Below are 21,138 nucleotides of genomic sequence, written 5' to 3'. Positions count from 1 at the left end.
CACCCAATGATCCACTGGATTAAATCCACACATTCCAGTTTTAACTGACTGCATGAATCTGCAGTTAAGTTGACTTTTAAGCTTACATATATCACCATATACACTTTAGGACAAAAGGAGCAGCATTAGTGTGTGTGGAGGGGAATAACAGATGGTTTGGCACTCTCTCTCTTTAGCAGCTCAGTCATAATCACATTTACTCAGATGCTAGTAACAAATTACAATGGAACCTCCTTTGAAAGGCATGTGCTTAAGACCACTGCTATAGGTAAATGGGAGCATATTGATAAGGGCAGTGAAACAATGAACAGGAAAGAACATACAACAATCTGACATAAAAACATAGTCTGTCCTGACACAAGACTCTGATGCATCTCTGGCTTGAGGAAGATTCACAATTCAAATGAACAATTAGAAGTTAGTACCAGTGCCTTCATTTTTTTGCTGGTTACCTTCGGAAGATAATCACAGCCAAGCAGGATTGCTAATCCAATCAGGCACTCTCTGTTGCAGCCTAACGTCTCTTCAATGGAGGATACTGAATAGCAGTCAACATGTGGGTCCTGTAGGAAATATGGCAGAGTGTTAACACCTCCTGAAATTTCATACCGAAAGCATGGCTTGACTACCGAAGTGGCTAGAAAGGCCAAAAGCAATGAATATACACAAGCTGAAAATGTTTTTTCTTCCAACACAAAAAACTAAAAAGCGCTGCAAAATTGTTCAGGAGAAGGAATATACCACAATGTAGACGGCATTAAATGCCCAGATTTGAATTGTTATTTGTACATTCCAGATGTTCTGAAAAACCTCATGCCAACCATGTTAGCATTGAGGCACTTTGGAACTGCTGCACAAGGTTTCACTGTGGAGATTATAGGCCTTTATCTTTTCTTTCATACTTTACTGTATTCTCACTTCAAGAGAGCCAGTGTGATAAAATAGTTAAGACTGACAGACTAGAATCTGGGACACCTAAGTTTGAATCCCTATTCGTACCATGGAAGCATGCTGGGTGACCTTGGGCCAGTCACACACTTGTAGCTGTGACTACTTCACAGGAGTGTTGTGAAGATAAAATAGAGAAGTTAATGATGGAAGCTAACCTCTTGCTGACTCTGCAAGGGTTTAGGCGCCTGGCAAAGACCACCCTCTGTATCAGGGCATACAGGTGATCCCTCCTGGGTGATCCCTCCTTTGTTTGGTACCTGGTATCACTGTAACAGTGCTCTATGAGTTCGGCCCCAGCCCAATTTTTGAAATGTATGTGGGGACATTATGGGGGAAGATTGATTATGTATTTTTTGGAGGACCGCGTATGGGATAGGAAGGGTTTTTAAAGTAGTTTTATGACAGTTTTAGGATTGTGTTTTATAATTGTGCACTGCCCAGGGACTTCGGTGAAGGGCTGGAAATAAGTACACAAATAAATAAATGAATAAATAAACAAATAAACAAACAGGGTCCCCATTGGCGAGAAAGGCAAGATATAAAGGAATTTTTTAAAAAAATCATTGTATCTGAACTGAGACAGCATGTAATGAAACCCTTACTATAATATGGACTTCCATAGAACTGTTTATCTGTTTTTATTTGTCATTTGTTCTGCACTCCATTGTGCAGCTATAAGGTTGGAACCAACCAGTTTTCTTACTGGTGAAAAAGGAAAAGGGATTCTCTTTGATTACAGCAAAGTCTACAATAAAGATAGAGCTATGGGATCCAGCCCATAATGAACTTTGTCAGAGCAATAGCTGTGACTATGCTTTTACCATCCAGACATCACATTTAAGCATAGTTTAGCTTTTAAGCTCAATCACAGCCCTTCTATCTGTATATCTGTATTTATTTATGCTATACTTTTCTCACCAATGGGAACTCACATCATTCCCTTCTCTCCATTTTCTCCCAACAAAAAACTGTCATAAAGGTTATGCTGAGAGAGACTGGCCCAGCTTCCATGGCAAAAGCAAAGATTCAAATCTGGCTTTCCTAAGATAATATTCCAACACTATCCCCTATGCCACAGTGACTCTCATTAGACAGACAAGGCCTTATGGATCAAAGGGAATAGAGCAAAGGCCCTTTTTGACAAAAATATAGAAGCAGAATAACTTTTCAAAAGAGCCATCACCCTCTACTAGGGGTGCTAGACTGCCGCCAGGGGTGGAGATTCCCCAATTTAGGCTCCTTTTCCCCGGTACCATCCAGCTCACCAGTTGGGGTCTTTCTGGGCTTCAAATGAGCCCCCAGCCCCAACAGCACAATGATGTCACTTCCAGAAGTGACATCATCATGATGGCAATGTTAAAGGAGACGCTATAGTATGTGGGCAAAACCCTATGGTAAAAATGGCTTCTACCATAGAGGTTTTGCCCATATACCAGAGCGTCTTCTTCAGTGTCACCAACATGTCACTTCTGGAAGTGATGCAGAAGCACGTAGGTGGTGGCCTCCCTCCACTGATGGTAAGTCCTCCCTCATCCCCCACTAGTTGCCACGGAGGACCTGGCAACTCTACCCCTCACAGCTGTTTCAAAAAAACACTGCGAGAAGAGCATGCGCGTGCCAACCATTGCCAGTAAATTACCTTTATGTTCATAGTAAAATTCCGGTAGACTGTTTGAGCACCATAAAGGAAAGCATCTCCATCATTGGTGATGCAGCCATCCACATAGCCATTTGCATTCAGATAGGCACACATGGCCTCTGCTTCGCCAGCAGCTTGGACCCAAGGGATTCCTAAGCACTCCAGCATTTCCAGGCACTAAAGAAACAAAAATCCCAAGAGAGGATTCAACAAGTCCCCAGTTGTAACCACTTTGTCCCGGAAGAATACCTGCTTCCCCCAAAAGGTCACAGAACTGCATGAACTGCTAAAACTGGCTCATGATGGGATTTGCAAAGATCTGGGTTGTGAGGTAAGTCAGTGTTCCACAACATAGTTTACGTTAATGTAAAGCATACCATACATACAACTGCAATGCCAGAAACCAGCAGAGAATGCTGATGTCACAAAATTAATGCGAGATGAATCCTACACACATGGTTATAGCACGGATAAACAGATAAGGAGTCTAATATTCACACTGGAAAACCCCATGAATGAACAGTACCATTTGCCAATCACCTTGTCCATGTTTATTGCCCCCCCCCCCCCATGGATGGGGGCTAGCCTTGAAAGAAACCCTTCAAAATTAGTGGCAACTACTACAGGTACACTTCTTATCAGGTGTCGCCTATACAGACTGGTGTGATGCTGACACACACCAGCTGGGCATCTAGCAGGTGTGCCAAAGCATCTGAAGTGAGATAAGCTCTTGACAGCCTTCCAACAGAGGCAGGAAATGAGAAACACATGCAGTTTAATGCTTTTGTGCTTTGAACAGTATTAAAATATAAGTTGATGTAGAAGGGAGAGAAAGGACAGCACACTGGGCTTTGGGCTGGACCTTGTGCCTTTCCCTTCCCTTTTAAATTCATTCCCCTCAGCGAGGGATTAATTTTATGGCACCTCTGTAATAGACTGTTGTAAATTTTAAATTGTAAACTGTGCTGAGTCAATTAAGGAGAAGAGAAGCCTAAAAACCAAATTATAAATAAATAAAAAGGTCACCAAAAATCTTGAAAATTTTAGTCAATCTTAAGCAACCTGTCAGCAACATGTAATGAACCCACCACTGGTAACATTCAGTACTCTGATAACATTACCGACCAACCATATGAACTTGCCTCTTTCAAGAAAAATCTGAAATGAGATCTCCCTTGTCTTGCCGCCCCAGGTTTGTTGGAGGGTCCAAAACGCATCTTTGACCGTTTACTCATTGTATCTGCTTTCAACTTTGGAGCATCTCCCTCCATGACAAATACCAGATGGATCCCCATTAGCGTTAAAGAAGAGACTCGGAAAAAAATATTTCTGCAATAGCAAAAAAGAAAAGTCACTTTTGCCCAAGTCAGGAACCAGTATGAATTTTATGGTAGCCTGACGTTCGTTAGGAAACAGAAATATCTGGTGATATTTCAATACTTGACAATCACGTACAATGGTATTACTGTACACACCTGAGGTGAGGCTTTGTAACTACACCAGTCATCTTTTTAACACTCTGTGCTTCACACACCCAGATGCTTAAATCAACAGCCAGTGTCTTTCCTGTAAGGTGGCTGAGGGGGATGTGTTGTTTTACTGGTTCCAGGATCTGCCACAGACCAGTGACTCCCATTGTCCTAAATATTCAGTCAGTACAAGAACAGCAGCTGTACAGGCCAACACGGATTTATTAGAGGGCTCAACTGATGTAACTGAAATTGTAACAGACAAGAGAAATTGACATTTGCAAATACATTGATATAAGACATTTTTCAGTGGGTTCAAACCCTAAAAGACTTTCCTAGGACAATCCTGATTCCTTTCAAATACATGGATTAAAATCCTGATTCCTTCCAAAGGTTGGGTTAAAATTTCAGCATTGATGACAACAGTAAACGCTAATCTTCTCGGTATTGTTCCAATTTTAGTATGTGTGCTGCAGAGGTTAGCATATGTCAACAGTAAATGAAAGGGAAGCCATTTAATTTTTTTTGTTAGCAATCCGCAGTCATAAATCTGTAATGAGTGACATGTGATGGAAACCACCTATGCTTCTCACTTGCCTTGAACACCCCTTGTGAGGGCCCCCGTAAATTAGTGGCAATTTGGGCACATTACACACCAGCATGTGATGGAAATCTTATCACCTTCCTTTAAAGCAAGACTGTTTTTCTTCTGAAATAAGATTTCTTGCTCTGCGTTGAAGATGGCAGTCTTCATTAGAAGGTTGGTTTGGGAGACCCAGATTTGGAAGACCCGGGTTCAAGTTCCCACTCTGGTAAGGAAGCCTGCTGGGTGACTTTGGGCCAGTCAATCTCAACTTAACCCGCTTCACAGGGTTGTTGTGAGAACTAATTGGAGAAGGGGGGACTGATGTCTGAAGCTACTTTGGGGCTTGCTGAGAAAAGGTGAGGCATATATACCTAAATAAAGGCATGACCAAAATGTGCAATTAAATTGGCATCTATTTAAACAGGCTCTGCTTGTCCATTCTGGGTTTGTTTCTAGCAGCCCCAGGTGAAGCAGTCCTCTTTATTGCTGACTTTCCTTTCTGGCACTTTCCCACTTCTCTCATCTTTTCTCTTTGATGATTTCCCCTTGCTCCTTTCCTTAGCTCCCACTCTCTTACAACAGCTCATTTACCAGTGGCCGAATGCGCTGGAGTTACTTCCTACTGTGCACATCTCAGGTCTAAATGCTTCAGCTTGTCCTCTGAGTAGGACCAGCAGAAATTAATTTGCTTTTTTAAAAGCACACAGTTGTACCCTTATTTACAGAACCATAGAACTGATGAAACTGGAGATTTAAAACTTGTCTGAAAGCATTCCTGGAAAATAAGTTTCAAAACTTAACAATGTTTCTTCCACACTTACAAAAACTGACATTATGATGCAATATTAGAGATTTTTACATGGAGATTGTCCCACTGATTTATTTGATTTTTACTTGCAAGTTTATCACACTCTTATAACAATTCATGTGTCACACATAGAAATGTAGTTTCTGAACACCATCCAACATTTTTTTTTATCCTGCTCTTGTGGGGGAGGAAGAAAAACAAGAGAAAGGAAGAGGAGATGTTTTGGTTTTATATTCTGCTTTTCTCAATCATAAGGCGTCTCTCCTACAATAGACACCTTGTGAGGCAGGTGTGGCTGAGAGAGTTCTGAGAGAACTATGACTGGCCCAAGGTCACCTAGTAGGCTTCATGTGAAGGAGTGGGAAAACAAACATGTGGCTATCTTGTGCCTCTACAGCTGCTTCCTCGAAGAGGTAACGGCCGCCTCACTTTCCAGTAAGCTTGTTTGGAGCAAAGGGAATTGTGCGCCCAGGATGGTGGTGGTTTTTATATTATCTTGTTTACTGCTTTAAATTGTGTAATTTTATGCAGATTTATTGGATTTTTACTGCCATTCACCTTAGGTCATGACCTGGTCAGGTGAAAGGCAAGTAGATCAAGATTTTGCATAAATAAATAAATACAAATAAGTTTCGTAATATGAAAACGTTCATGACTAACATTCAGTATAATGGAGAGGAAAGGGGGGGGAAGAGGCTGCTGTGAAGAACTCTTAGCAAAACATGGGAACATTGCCATCTAATGGATTGTTGTGCATATAACATTGCCTTTGGGGGGGGGGATATATTTAGTGGATGAAGCCTTTAGTGTTGCATGGTCTATTTTTAATTTTTTTAAAACTGGCTTTCCCCTGGATCACCTAATGTATGTGAAATTTACAAAACAAGTTAGCGCACTCGACATTTCCTAATAACTAAGAGTATAACTAATCTATTCTCTGTGATCCTAAGTGTGCACTTCTGCTTTAAAAAATCACCACTATGAGCTCCAGCATGCTTTGCAAGATTTCTACAGGCTACTACGCGGACCCCAATCTATCTCCTGCTCAGAAAAAAAAATTACAGTATAAATCATTATGTCGACACAGGAACACAGATAGGAAGGCAACTCTAATACCTCCTGGCCATTCAAAAGAACCCATGCTTAAGATTCTGTACCAAAAACATGAACACAAAGGCAGAGAGTCTAAACATCAGAAATTGCACTCCTGATGGTGCAATCCTGTTCAGTTGCTTGGAAGTCGCTTCTAAACTGGATTGTGTTTAAATAGGGGTAGCACTGCAGTCCTATGCAATATTAAAACAGAACTTCAATCAAAATCCCATTTGCAGGCTGCTGCTTTTAAAGTCAGTTGCAAGGTGAATCAGCCTGACAATGTGTTGGTTCTAATTCTTATCCACTTAATATTAATTCAAAATGAATTCTTAATTCTGCAGCTATACTTCTGTATATATGGGAATCTCTAAAACCTGAAAATAATTTTAAAAACAGCAATGAAGAACTGGAGTGACAAGAAGAATCATGAAAGCTTTCCAACCTCTCCTCTTGAATGAGGTGCACGGGTGGGTCAATAATATTTTTAACAGTCTCCTAGAAACAACACAGACACAGATATAACTCTTAGGCTGCACTTGCAATGACACTTAACCCTATTGAATATCATGGCGCTTACTTCCCAGAGGCTAACTTAGGACTGCATCTCTAGTCTTTCCCTTCCCTTACAAGAGGAAATAAGTGTGGTTAACAATACTTAAAATGAAATTAGCCAGCATACATCTTGAAAATGAAAAGCATTGGTAAATCATGCTGTGCCACTTTTGGACTTCAGGGGAGAGTTTTGCACAATGAGAACATTGCATGTTTCAGGAAGTGACGGGATCTGGATTGGAGAGAAATAGGGATAAAACTGGTAGTTATCATACTGTAGCTACCGGAAGCAACCCACCACACTTTAATAAACCTGATTTTTACTACAGAAGGATTTTTCTAGGCTCATTTTCCTTTATTTTCCAGACCAGACCCAGATGTTTGTGAAAACCACTGAATTCGTTTACTAACTACCCAAAAGATCAAAAGGGATTTGGGGGATACTACTAGTTTGCTGCTGGGAATGATTTGTTTTGGAAGCACAATTTGTACCTAAGGCCCATTTATTTAAAATCTAGCACAAATGCTTGGGAACGTAGTACTTCCAGGTTAGTGCAAAGTTTCTTTTATCTCAGGAGCTAACAGAACTATCAAAGGCTGCAGCATCCCAATAACAACAATGTCCTGTTTGAGGTGTTAAATTTCTCAGCTTCACAATTCTCTTCCCTGTGCTATTCACAGCCCTCTATCCTGCTGCAAATGGCATTAAAATTCTATCTATCTATCTATCTATCTATCTATCTATCTATCTATCTATCTATCTATCTATCTATCTATCTATCTATCTATCTATCTATCTATCTATCTATCTATCTATCTATCTATCTATCTATCTATCTATCAAAAGCCTTGGAAAAGTTTTTAAGGGGATTTTGCATTGCTTCATCTGACACAACGCCTTCCCCCAACAACACTTTAGATTTCCCTGTGTTGGGAATGTTTATTCATAATCTCTATAATTTTTTCCTCTAATAGTCCACAGTACAATATCACAGCATGAGTTAAAGTGATAGAGAACACAGGCTTGGATCCCCACCAGCATTTGTGCGGGAGCAACAATTTCTACCTGGAAAGTACGATTGGAAATCTCCCTGACATAAATGCATGTGTTAATCAGTCAACCACTGGCTGTACCAGAAGAGCTATGAAAGTCTTTGTACGAAATAGTGCTGCAAAATGGCAACTCATGACTCAAAGAAACAAACCATGTGTATGGGCAGGAGGCATGCATGCCATTATCACAACCAATTTCCATTGCTGAAAAGTGACACCACTTTTTAGCTACAGCAGGAACATGTGGGTTTGTTTGTTTTTGCAGCAGACCCTGGTAAACTTGTTCAGTTTTCCACAGGCCGTTTTATTGCATGAGGAGTGCAGTCAATATTTGTAGTAAATTGAATAATGTCTACACCAACAAGGCAGTCCTAAGCACATTTATACCCTTCATAGTCTGGTGAAGTCAATGGAGGGTGTAATTCTCTTGCTCTTGAACACCCTGGAAACTTCCATTGGATCAGAATGTAGCAGCCTCAGTATGGTCAGGGGCTTACCTGTCTTTAAACAGCTACAGGGGCTGCCAGTTTGTTTCGGAGTCCAATTCAATATGTTATGATATTTAAATGCTTCCACAGCCTAGGACCCTGAACGAACCATTTCCTCCAGTATGCTTCTAGGCTTACTTCAGTCCTGAAGAGGGCACCTAATGGCAGTTCCTTCTCTTAAGGCAGGGTTTTCAAACATGTGAGCCAAGGGCTCACATCTGGGGGGTTGTCTCAGATGGCTCACAGGCCTGATAAGCACTCTCAAGGGGCTCTGATCAGGGCTGGTGAGCCTGTTAGGGGTTTACCAGCCAAGGCAGCTACCCCTCCCCACCCAGCCCCAGCCCAACCAAGTCACATTTATGTCATATCTGACCCTCATAACAAGTGAGTTTGATACCCCTGTCTTAAGGTATCAACCAGAAACTGTACTGCCTCCACAGTTGCTCCCACTTTTGTGTAATGGGCATCCTGTGGTAATAGTGGGACACCATCTTGAGACATCTCTTAGGAGAGACTCTGCAAGCTTTTTTATTTGTTGGGGTGCTGTACAGCAAAAATTCATGGAGTTATTTGTGGAGTTTTAGTCCATTGTTTTAAATAGAAATAATTTTTAATGCAGATTGCCAAGCCACAAGAATATTTTAAGAAATGCATTCTATTTCTTTAACTAAATAATATACTGTAATATTATTTCATTAATAAATAATAATAAATTGACAAAACAATGGTCACTAGGAAACATTAGACTTTGGAAGCAAATCTTCCAGTGTCTATAATATCTGTGACCAGCATGTAGTTATTTCACTGGGAGCCAAAAACTCATAATGCTTCTGTTTTTCCTCTGCCTTCAGCATGTTAAAACAGATGTATTCCATTGGCAGTTACAGAGATGTTCAATAAACCACTGTCTTTTATAAATGTTGTTCCAGAAGGCCAAGGATGCAATCTAACACCAGCTTCACTCAGTATCAGAAATTAGAAATCTGAAGATTTGGGAGACCTGGGTTCGAATGTCCATTCTGCCATGAAGTTCCCTATATGATTTCAGGCCAGTTTCTTTTCCTTTTTGCCTGACCTACCTTACAGGAATGTTGTGAGGATAAAATGGAGGAAAGAAGGAAAATGTACACCACCCTAAGTTTATTGGAAGGTAGGCAAGATTTTTAAAAAGAATTTTATGTGTAACTTACTTACATGTAAATATATAACCTGCCTGATATTGTACTCAGGGTGCAGACAAGAGGCCTTAGGATCATGGACTGAAACATCTCCACTACTGCCCGCTCCCTTTAAAACTAATCAGATGAAGAGTCAGAAACTGACCCAGTTTTGTGTCATTTTGGTTGGTTTTAATAAATGGTAGATGGCTTTGGGGGTTTTCTTTGGACCAACGCAACAATTTGCAGACCTTATATATTTTCATGCCAAATAATACAGATATTAAAACAGCTGAGTTGGGATGTGAGGGCAATGATGCTGCAGGAAAAATCAGCACTCCTGGGGAAATACAGCAAGGGGCTAGCAGCCAAGAGCTGCTGTCCTGCACACATAGCCTGCCAATCTCCAGATAGCACCTGGAGATTTCCCACCATTACAATCCAACTCCAGACAATCAACCCCTGGACAAAATGGCTGCTTTGGAGGGTAGCCTCTATAGCATTATATCCTGTTGAGGTCCCTCCTCTATCCAAACCCAACTTTTCGGAAGTTCCACCCAAAATCTCCAGAGCTGGCAGCCTCATGTGTATGCTTTAGTTTACTTCACACATGGGGAAAAAAAAAAGAGGAACAGGATTCCTCTTCAGGATGCAAGTGAAGAATTGCAGCTTGTAATGTTGTTTGGGAAAATGTTTCTTGGATAAATTCTAGAAATATTGCATTCTGTCCCCCACCCCAAATTCAAATTGGCAATATTGTTTTTACTTGAACCCACTGGGGGACCATTCCACAACATGATCATTATGTTCCAACATGATTGCCAACTCCCTGCGGGGTGAGGAAACGTCCTGTCCTGACCCCATCATGAATCATAAACCCATAGAGTTGGAAGGGACTTCCAGGATCATTCTAATCCAATCTCCTCCACCATGCAGGAAATTCACTATTCCCTGCTCCATGCCCAGAAGATGGCAATAAACAAACAAGCAAACCCTCCAGGATCCCTGGCCAATCTCGCCTAGAAGAAAATCCCTTCCTGACCCCAAAGTGTTGATTGGCATTACCCTGTGCATGCATGAAAGGACCCCAAAATCAACCACTGGCTCATCCCTTCCTGTCCTCCTTCTCATTATCTACCTAAATTTACAGAATCTCGATTCACGGCTGCACCATTTAAAAAAAACAAAAGAAACCACATGCATAATAAGGGGGGGAGCTGAGCTTCTGAACTTTCCCGCCCCCCCCCCCCCCCCATAGCCATTCAACACGTCACCTTACTTATCCAGCAAACTCTACAGCCGCGCCACAATTCATACATTCTGATGACGTCATTGCGCATGCGTCAAGCGATGACGTTCAGAGGCGGCAGTGACCTATTGGCGGGAGATCCCAAAGAGACGCAGTCTTGAAAAAAAAGGTAGTATGAACACTTCAGCTTCTTAAGCGAATGTGAGTGGGGCAATCGAACTAATAGTGAAGTTTCAGGGAATCTGCAATAGAACAGCTAGATTTGAGACTAGTAGAGAACTTTTGAGTCTACCCTGAAAATGTTCTTGGTCTCTAAGGTGCTACACGACTGGCATCTAGCTAAACTGCAGTCCACTGCCGCTTTGGAGACTTTGGTGGAACAGAATGAGATAAAAGTTAAGACGCCACAAGATTGCGTGGCAGCTCCAGCTCCCGTGCAATTCTATTCGATATAGGTAGGGGAGGCACAGCGCTTCCGTCCCTCTGCTATACTTCCATCCATGCAGTGCGCAGCGGGCTCTCACCCCGCATATAGTGAACTCGAAGTGAACCCGCAAGTGTATGTGAAACATGATTATCTGTGTTCCCCCGCTCATCCGACTCTGCGCATGAGAAGCGTAAACCGGAAAGCGCGCATGTGCAATGGCAGCCTTGAACGGGCGCTCCGGTTTGTGTTCTTAAGTGGGTACTGGCGCGGGCTGGGGAGAAAAAGCGCCTGTCCTGGTGCGCGCGCCTCTTCTCCGGCAGCTCCTTCTGAGAGTCTCTCGCGCGCTTTTGGGAACTCGCGTCGCCGCTTTGGAATTTGCGAGCAGGTACAAATTTAACGGTTCCCAACGGTTACTCAAGTGGATGGACGGAGGGAGGGGGGGGGGTAGTTGGGTGACGTTTGCCTTCCATCCTCGCCTCCACTTCGTTTTATTGGGGTTATGGCGCTGCTTTTTAAGTGCTTCAGTCCGCTCATCCTCTAAGGAAGTCGAATGCAAATGTGGAGCGCGGCTCATTTCTCAGTAAACCTCGTTGAGCTCAATAATTGCATTTATTTATATATTGCATTTATATCCCGCCACTCTCCCAAAGGGACTCAAGGCGGCTTACGTGTAAAACATATAAAACAACACAATGATATAAAATTAGCATATAAATATTAACATTAAAAACCAATTTCCAACAAGATGGCATAAAAAAACCCTACATACCCCGTTTCCCTGAAAATAAGACATCCCCTAAAAAATAAGACGTAGTAGAGGTTTTGTTGAAGTGCTAAATATAAAGCATCCCCCGAAAGTAAGACGTAGCAAAGTTTTTGTTTGGAAGCATGCCCTTCGAACAGAACACCAGCGCATGCAACTGTGGAGCGGAAAAATAAGACATCCCCTGAAAATAAGACATAGCGCATCTTGGGGAGCAAAAATTAATATAAGACATTGTCATATTTTTGGGGAAACACGGCAGGAGCAAAGAAGGCAGATGTGCTTGTCGCATCCAGACGAAGGCCATGGGATGATATTAAGAAAAGGGGTGTTTCTTGGCTGTACTCGGCTTTTCTGTACAGGTGTGCAGGACTATGGAAGGGGTTGACAGTTATTTATCCAGGACGTTTGCATCTCTTCCCTTCCTCCAGGACAAGGGGACGAATGCTTCTTTCCCCTTTTTATTCCCAAAACGGTTTGATTGATTGATTTACAGTCATGGACCAATAATAAGAGCAGTTCTGTAATGTGGGTGAGGAGGGATTTGAGCATTTGCCTCTCAAGAGTACAAAATGAAGGGTGGGGGGGAAACTTGGTCCAAACCAAACCACATTCTCAGTAGATTAGATTAGATAACCTTTAGTGGCATGAGTTACAGAGTTTAAAATAAAATACGGAGATTTAAAAGATAAAATACAGAGCAAAATTAAGATGGTTTGTTTATGACTGTGCATAAAAACCTGGCTGTTTGCTAGTCAAGAGCAGTGGTTCTTAACCTTCCTAATGCCGCGACCCTTTAATACAGTTCCTCATGTTGTGGTTGTCATGACCACTTGTCTACATGAGTAGTACCGCTCAAGTCTGCTATCAGTGGTGATCCCCCAACCCTAACATTTATCCATTTTACAGATGGAGAACACTGATGCAGAGAGTCTTAGGCGACCCCTGTGAAAGGGTCGTTCGACCCCCCCCAAAGGGGTCCCGACCCCCAGGTTGAGAACCACAGGTCTAGAGCATCCCTGGATTAGTTGTTTAAAAGATAAACTATCTTCTGCTGATCTGTCCAGCACTCTAAGCCCATCAATAAGGTGGAGAGAAACTTTGTTCTGGCCCCATTGTGAAGGGGGCAATGATACAGAACACGATATACAGTTTCTGCAGTTTTCAACATGCAGATGCAGCACATTCTCAGTATCATGTCCAATACTTTTTGCATGTTTGAGATTTCTGTAGTCGTATGATATTGCTTGACAAAAGTCTCATTTTACTGATTGCATTAACTTACACTGTGTCAACCACTTTGAGACTCAGTAAGAAAGGGAGATTATTAATTATGTAGTACAACTTTGTGCCTCTTTCATGGCAGTGATATTTTGGTAAAAAGCATTTATTCCTCTGTCATTGCTGCTTATACACAGTTGCCTGAATGGTGAGAGGCTCGCCTCTACTTTGCCTTGTCATGGTTACTCTATTTCTATACTTCTTTTCTTCATAGGAGCATAGTGGTGTAGTGGTTAAGAGCAGATGCATTCTAACCAGGAGGAACCGGGTTTGCTCCCCTGCTCTGCCGCTTGAGCTGTGGAAATTCAGCTTATCTGGGAAATTCAGATTAGCATGTGCACTCCCACACACGCCAGCTGGGTGACCTTGGGCGAAGCTCTCTTAGCCCCACCCACCTCACAGGGTGTTTGTTGTGAGGGGGGAAGGGCAAGGAGATTGTTTTTTTTTTAATTGGTATAATTGGACCGGGTTTTTACAAACTTGTTACATAGTTTACATTTTGTCCAAATTGTACCTTTCCCCCCTTTTCTTCTCCCTCCCTAGGGAGTTTCTTCTTAATTTCTTAAGTAAGCAGCAGCAAGTTCATCCTTTGTAGCCTTTTCTCCCATCTGTCTTCTGTGACTCCAATTTCTCTCATCCAATCTGTAAATTCAGTCCATATCTTCATCATTTCGGGGCGAGGAGATTGTAAGCCCCTTTGAGTCTCCTACAGGAGAGAAAGGGGGGATATGAATCCAAACTCCTCTTCTTCGCTCCAAATGGTTGACAATAAAATAACTGCATGAAAGCCATTCATACAAAAACCATTCATACAATTAAAATAACATTATGTTCTTTTACTTTATTTACGGCCCTCCTTTCTTCCCAGTAGGAACCCAGAGTGGCTTATTTTGTTCTCCCGTCCTCCATTTTATCCTCACAGCAACCTTGTGAGGTAGGTTAGGCAGAGAGTGTTTGATTGGAACAAAGTCATACAGGAAGCTGTCGTGGCAGAGTGGGGATAGAAATGGTTTCCCAGACCTTTGGCCAGCATTATAACCATATTAGCTCTCAGATGGGTAATACTGACGGATAGTTGCTCATACCGACAGGCTTCATGTGCTGGGATTCCCCAAACCTCTGTTGTACACTCCTATATCCTAGTAATGTTAAACATCTATGAATTCATTGGTAGAAATCTGGAAACCCTGTTTTTCCTTCTTAACATCAGGTGAAGTGGTACTGATGCTTTAAGTTTAAGAAGTGCCTGGTGGCAGTATTGGTTAAATGAAAGACAGTATGCTGATACTGGTATTGGTTGATTGAGTGTCAGGTCAAGGATTAAGGAGTCAACCCATGATTGATACGGTTGCACTTTTCTTGAAAGAACAGCTTTACAATCTGCAAGTACTATTACATATGTGGTTACAAGAGCCTCTGGTCTCTTTTGTGGCATGTCATGCTTGGCTAGCTCTTTTTTTCTTAAGAAAGGTTGTTTAGAAGTAGCTGTTGGTGGGTTTGACCAGTTTCAAATTAAACTATAGAAGTAGGAACATTTGAAAATTTGTCTGTTGCAAAATGTAATACAGACAACTTTCAAGAGCATAATGATTTTATTACAACTACATGGTCTGCCAAAAAGCCAAATGAGTGGGTTCTACATCAAATGAAAACAGAACTTTGGGGAAGGGCGGTATATAAATATGATAGATAAATAAATAAATAAACTCTCTCAAAAGCGACAGTGACTAAACTGAGACGATCTGGACACAGTATTCTTTCTTACCTTAGAACCTATGTTTTGAACTAGTGCAAATGTACATATATAAGTTCACATCAATTCACAGACATAAAAACACAAAATATTTATATAGCAAAACATTACACACTATCTCCTGTTTCTAGCAAAGACCTGCAGGATTTTGTATAATGTGTTAAGTGCTTACCTAGGAATGCCACAGATAGTAGCACTCTGAGCTGACTTACACTCTTCTAAGCCCATTGTCTTCAGTTAACTTAAAGGGGTGTAAATCTGTTGAGAGTGGCGCTTGAGACATCTTTAAAGAAATGCTTTGATTAAAATAATAGAATTACCTATTATTTCCCTTCATACTTCTCTTGTGTAGCCTGAGCTTGCCGTTTGGTACTTGTTGAGAGACTTTGGATTGATCCTAGAATATTTCCATAAATTTTATTTCTTGAGCTGAAATGAAGAACTCTTAAAACTTTCGTAGGATCATATCCCTTTTTGGTTGTGTTCTGAATTCTTTATCTCTTTATCAGCTATGGCTAAGAGAAAAGAAGGAAGTTTTTCGTCACCAAGATTCTACAAAAGACCTAGACAAGAATTCCAAGAAGACTCTGATGATGACACGAATGGAGAGGACTTTTCACAGCAGCCAAGTGACAGCAGTTTTAATTCACAGTTGGTAAACAATAAGTATTGCAGCATATTTTCAGAATTATTCTTTAAATAAAATAAAACAGGGCTGCCCTAGCTCCAGAGGGAGATTTAAACAATAACGACATTTATGTGGGCAACCAGGGATATAGGTATAGATTGTTTATGGGGGGGTGTTCAGGGGTGGGGCCATGCCCCTGGGGGCGTGGCCACACCTCCCCAAGCCCCGCCCCTGGCCTCAGTGCTTATAAAAGCAGCTCTCCGAGGCCAGGGACGACAGACTCCCCCCTGCCCCCCCCCCCACTGGCTGGGCTCCCAGCAGGCAGCCGGCAGTCCCTTCTGCTCTCCCCTCTGGGAAAATGGAGTCCGGTGCAAAATCTGAGTCCCTCCCATGGGCGACGGCTGTGATGCTGGAATCCACCCCCAGACAGCATCACTTTCAATGGGGTTTAAGCTAGGGAGCCCAGATTCTCCTTTAAATCCATCTTAAAGTGAGAATCTGGGGTCCCCAGTTAAAACAACATTGAACGTGATGCTGTTTTGGGGTGGATTCTCCCCCACCCTGAAACAGCATCACTTTCAATGTTTAAACTGGGGACCTCAGATTCTCCCTTTAAATCATGCCAAAGGGGGTGGATTTAAAAGGAGAATCTGGGGAAATTTGGGGGTGCCTGCTGTCAGGGGTGCAATTGTTAAGTTAGCAGCACCAAACTTTCAGGGTATCTTTAGGAGATTCTCCTGATGAAACCACTTAGGTTTGGTGAAGTTTGGTTCAGGGGGCCCAAAGTTATGGACCCTCAAAGGTGTAGCCCCCATCTTCTATTAGCTCCCATTGGAAACAGTGGGGGATAGGGCACCCCCTTTGGGAGTCCATAACTTTGGACCCCTGAACCAGACCTCAGCAGACTTGGGTGGTATCATCAGGAGAGTCTCCCAACAAATCCCTGAAAGTGTGGTATTGCTAGTCTAACAGCTGCGCCCTTTGCAGGCCAAAAAACCAAAAAAAACCCAACACTTTAAAAATACAAAAAAACACCAACCCGGGGGGAGTGGGACGCTTCAGACATGTAATGGGGGGTTTGAACCCGAGAATCCCCTCCTTACCTACGTCCTTGTGGGCAACTGATAACTTCTTTTGTTTTTAAATGCCATTTTAATATATAAATTAGCTTGTAGGCAGACAGCCCAGAACAGGAGAAAGTATGTAACTTATTCTTTAATATTTCAGTTATTTGAGGGTCCACCACTAGTTTAACACATTTTGTTAAAAAGTGGAATGACATTTGATGACATATGAAACCTTTGCATTCTAGTTCATAACTATTACAATAACCCCCATTTGTATTTCTATATTAGGTCTTAAGATCATTTGGAGATTGAAATTGGTTTGCTTAGAAGTTGGTTTGCTCAGGAGAGGTGTAATTGAGCAAGTGCCCGGACGTACATGAGGTTGCCATAGCATAGAGTCAGATTCTGTGCATGCAGGCTCTGTCCCTTTTATCACGAAACCGGGTTTTTGTGTATACACAGCTGAAGCAGTTAAAGAAATCTTAGCCATTAAAATATTACTGTAATTGTTATTGTATGATTGTAGTTTATATGCCCCTTTCTCAGACACATGTTTGCGGCATCTCACAAAATAAGAATAATACAGTAAATTCAACAATATAAGAATTGTCATTTTTTAAAATAAGCAAGAATCATCATTTTTTAAAAACAGCATAAACCATCCTTCAGCTTCTAAAGCAAGTATCAATAAATTGAATGCTTACCTTAGTGCAATCTACATTTTCCAGCTTTTAATAGGCTTTTGCTACAAGTGCTATAGTGATCTATGGCTTTTTCCAGTTCATGTACAAAAGGATGGTGGTAAATTTTTGAATCCTTATCCATGTTTGTAATATCTGTAGGGATCGGGAGAAGTTGGGATAATAGAAAGTATCCAGCTGAAGAACTTCATGTGCCATTCAATGCTGGGCCCGTTCAAGTTTGGCTCCAATGTCAATTTTATTGTTGGAAACAATGGAAGTAAGTTATACTTAATCTATTTTAAGCCAAATTAGATTTTCTTTTACTCTTATCAGTTAGGTGAGATGTTAAACTTTTATCAGTTAGGTGAGATGTTAAACTTTAAGGTTTTTTTTTTGTGCAGTCCTTTTTTCTTAACACAGTTTATTTTATTGTGTAAATTTGCTGTTGTGGATTGCCTGGAAAATGACTGGCTGAGAGTATTAATGTCCTGGAATGTAAGCAAAATTGTTGTTTCCCGTCTCAGTATCTTTGTTTATATGCCTTTCTTTCTTTCCTCCCTCCTTCCTGTTCTTAGACCAAGGCCTTGAGCAGTAAAACCTTAAAACTGAAATAAGACCCATATGTAAAAACCCCTCCCTTCAACTCCTTAGAGCAACAAAATAAGTACATTGAGGGGCAGAGTCCTTTAAGAGGAACTGAACCTTTTGCTCTAAAGTTGCTTGAGAAAACATGGACTGTTTATTAAAATATGGTACAATCCATTTTAGCCTCAGTTGGGACACATAAGGGCATTACAAAAGGATATGTACCAAGGAGTCCAGTGACAATCTTAGTCTTAGCAGACAATCCAACCATTGAAAAAGGGAAAATAAATCTTGAGTGCATGAAGGTTCTACGAAGCTTGAAACTAACCAGAGAATCCTAATAGGAAGGAAGGTTGAAGGCCCATGACAAGTCGAGATAATGTTTCTCAAGCAACAAATGAATGTAACTCTTATCTCTAGCACAGTGGTTCTCAACCTTCCTAATGCAGTGACCCTTTAATACAGTTCCTCATGTTGTGGTGACCCCCAACCCTAACATTTATCCATTTTACAGATGGAGAACACTGATTCAGAGAGTCTTAGGCGACCCCTGTGAAAGGGTTGTTCGATCCCCAAAGGGGATTTGGCCACATTTTTTTACATTGATCTACAGAAAAAGAGAAAAGGTTTTCATCTGGATCCAAATGCTTTCCTTATTAACTTCTATTATTTACATGTCATAATTAACAAAACATTTATTTTACAATTATTTAAAGGATAGACACCAGAAGCCATCCTACAATTTTGATGCCAGCACCTATAAAAACACTGACCCTACCTCCAAAATATTCTCATACGGAACAATGGAGCAAAAAAATACCAGAAACCAGAAAAAAAACCCACCTGGATCTGAATACCATACCTGTATTTGAAACCTGGAAAACCAGGAATGCAGATATTTGTGGCTCCAGTATATCTGGATCTGATTTTTTTTTGCTCTGTACACCCCTACTTTGGCCATTGCTTTCACATCCTGCATGTGAACTCCCAAGGGCACCTGGTGGGCCACTGCGAGTAGCAGAGAGCTGGACTAGATGGACTCTGGTCTGATCCAGCTGGCTTGTTCTTATGTTCTTCTTATGTTCTTACTCTATATGCTAAGACAAGGTTGCCTGGTGAACCTAATGGTTTAAGAAAGAGTATTTTTAATCCAACAGAGCTATGTCCTAGGAGGGATTTTACAGGCTTTGAAGCAGAATTTAAATTTGCTTACCAAATATGAATAATTTGTATGCTGCTTTCTTCAGGTGGGAAGAGTGCTGTGGTCACTGCCCTTATTGTAGGGCTTGGTGGAAAAGCTATAATGACAAACCGAGGATCATCTTTGAAAGTGTTTGTAAAAGATGGGGAAAGGTAAGTGAAATAATATTTATTTATTTTAAATATTTTTAACTTTACGTTCTCCCAGCATAGCTGAAACACAAAGCTGGTATCAACAAACAAAATGTACAATATATAGTAATCATAAAACTAATCAGGCCAGTATAATCATAGTCATGGCTGAACCTTCACTTCACAGTCACTTCTGGCCAGCTGGATTAAAATCTGGACTGTGAGGAGAAAGCATGATAGAGGCACTTTCCAACCCAACTCTAGTCAAACCCCCCATTTTCTTAAAACTTCAGGTTTGGCCCATGAATGTGGGGTCTTATGGTGCAGATTTGTGATTCATGGTCTGTATCCAGGTTTGTTGGCAAACATTCTCAGGGCAGATCTTTCCCTTCACCTTCATGGGTATTCTGTGCAGCCTCACCTCAGAACTGTGCTTGCACAGGCCTGCCATGGAAGGATTTGCAAGCTTCTCTCTGTTTTGCACTCTCCCCCTTCCCTTGGAAGAGAAGATTCCCACCCAAATGATCACAATATGGTCAGGGAAGGAGTGCTATTCCATCACTTTTCCTACTGCTGCCATGGAGGAAAGAAGTTCTTGTTTTAGCACTACTGATTCTTCACCTCAAAACAGCCGCAGGCACTGTGTCTTAGTTTTTCATCACAATTGTGAATGTTTTCTCTTCTCCCATAGAAGTTGAGAAGGGCTCTGCCCTTTTCCAAGAAATTTTTCCTTCAGCTCTGTTGATTTTTTTCTTCTCACATCAGGCCTCAGGCCCTGTGAGGTATTCTTTTGTCAACATTGTGATTCCTTCTCTTCCACCATGGGATATGAGAAAGGTTCTGCCCTTTTTAGAACCTTGTGACTTATAGTTTGAATATGGCTAGAACTGGTCGTCATAAGAAGTCCCTGTTCTGGTTCCAGATTTGACTTCTTCAGAAACTCCTGTTCCTGTCTCCTAACCAAAGGCCTGGCGGGATAGGACCTGAAGACAGCTCTGTATGAAAATTCTCTGACTCCTTCAGGTGCTTCATAGCAAGGAGGGAAGAGGGCATATTCACCAGCCTCTGGCCCTCTATGAAGAGTCACTTCACAGGTGCTTCACAGGGAGGGGAAAAGAGGGCTCATTCCCTAGCCTCTGTTTCTGTTTCTTCTTGTGGGACTTGGGAGTCTTTCTCCGACCCAGGCTGCTTTGGAGTTTCTTCAAAAGAAGGGTTGTGAGAAGAAGAATGGTGAAGAATCATTAAAATACTATTTTTCTAATAATAAGATTGTTGTGGAGGTTTGCAGCAGCCTGTTCAGGCAGCCCCTTCAATACCATAATTTATTTGCTATTGAATGACTACTCTTGTTGCCGACACTGCCATTGGGATATTTCATTACTGAGGCTTTCTACTCAGCAGTCACCTGTCTGTTCCTTTGTTCTTGGAACCAGGACTCGCATCTACCTGTGGACCCACTGCCTGTGGTTTTTTCTATTGGAACCAAGACATTTGGCACCACAAGTGGTCAGAACCAATCCAGTTGGCACCATAGACTGTCAAACCAATCCCTTTGGCACCAAGGATCATCAG

The 21,138-nt window shown here is 41.6% G+C and overlaps 2 protein-coding genes across 6 annotated transcripts in view; one reads left to right on the top strand and one right to left on the bottom strand.

Annotated features, from left to right (window-relative positions):
• The window catches only part of GEN1 (GEN1 Holliday junction 5' flap endonuclease), a 33,929-nt gene extending 22,797 nt beyond the window's left edge, over positions 1-11,132 (bottom strand). For 3 of the 5 annotated variants that reach the window (XR_007244688.1, XM_048498944.1, XM_048498919.1), the window contains exons 1-5: positions 7,228-7,328; positions 4,066-4,305; positions 3,733-3,919; positions 2,591-2,767; positions 453-563 (exon numbers count right to left, since the gene is read on the bottom strand). Coding sequence is in view for 4 of the 5 variants with exons in the window: in XM_048498944.1 (XP_048354901.1) it covers positions 453-563; positions 2,591-2,767; positions 3,733-3,919; positions 4,066-4,226 (636 nt within the window). In the remaining variant the exon portion in view is untranslated. Of the gene's footprint in view, positions 1-452; positions 564-2,590; positions 2,768-3,732; positions 3,920-4,065; positions 4,306-7,227; positions 7,329-11,072 lie in introns of those variants that run through there. The other 2 variants (XM_048498927.1, XM_048498936.1) reach the window with 2 other exon arrangements.
• Positions 11,133-11,682: 550 nt separating this feature from the next.
• Positions 11,683-21,138, top strand: part of SMC6 (structural maintenance of chromosomes 6) — a 52,091-nt gene continuing 42,635 nt past the window's right edge. Inside the window, exons 1-4 of the mRNA XM_048498906.1 lie at positions 11,683-11,859; positions 15,781-15,926; positions 17,809-17,926; positions 19,482-19,587. Coding sequence (XP_048354863.1) covers positions 15,783-15,926; positions 17,809-17,926; positions 19,482-19,587 — 368 coding nt within the window. The 5' untranslated portion in view covers positions 11,683-11,859; positions 15,781-15,782. The remainder of the gene's footprint in view (positions 11,860-15,780; positions 15,927-17,808; positions 17,927-19,481; positions 19,588-21,138) is intronic.

This window comes from Sphaerodactylus townsendi, linkage group LG01 (genome assembly GCF_021028975.2).
Source record: "Sphaerodactylus townsendi isolate TG3544 linkage group LG01, MPM_Stown_v2.3, whole genome shotgun sequence".
Taxonomy (NCBI): Eukaryota; Metazoa; Chordata; class Lepidosauria; order Squamata; family Sphaerodactylidae; genus Sphaerodactylus; species Sphaerodactylus townsendi.
This window is presented reverse-complemented; position numbering and strand designations above follow the sequence as displayed.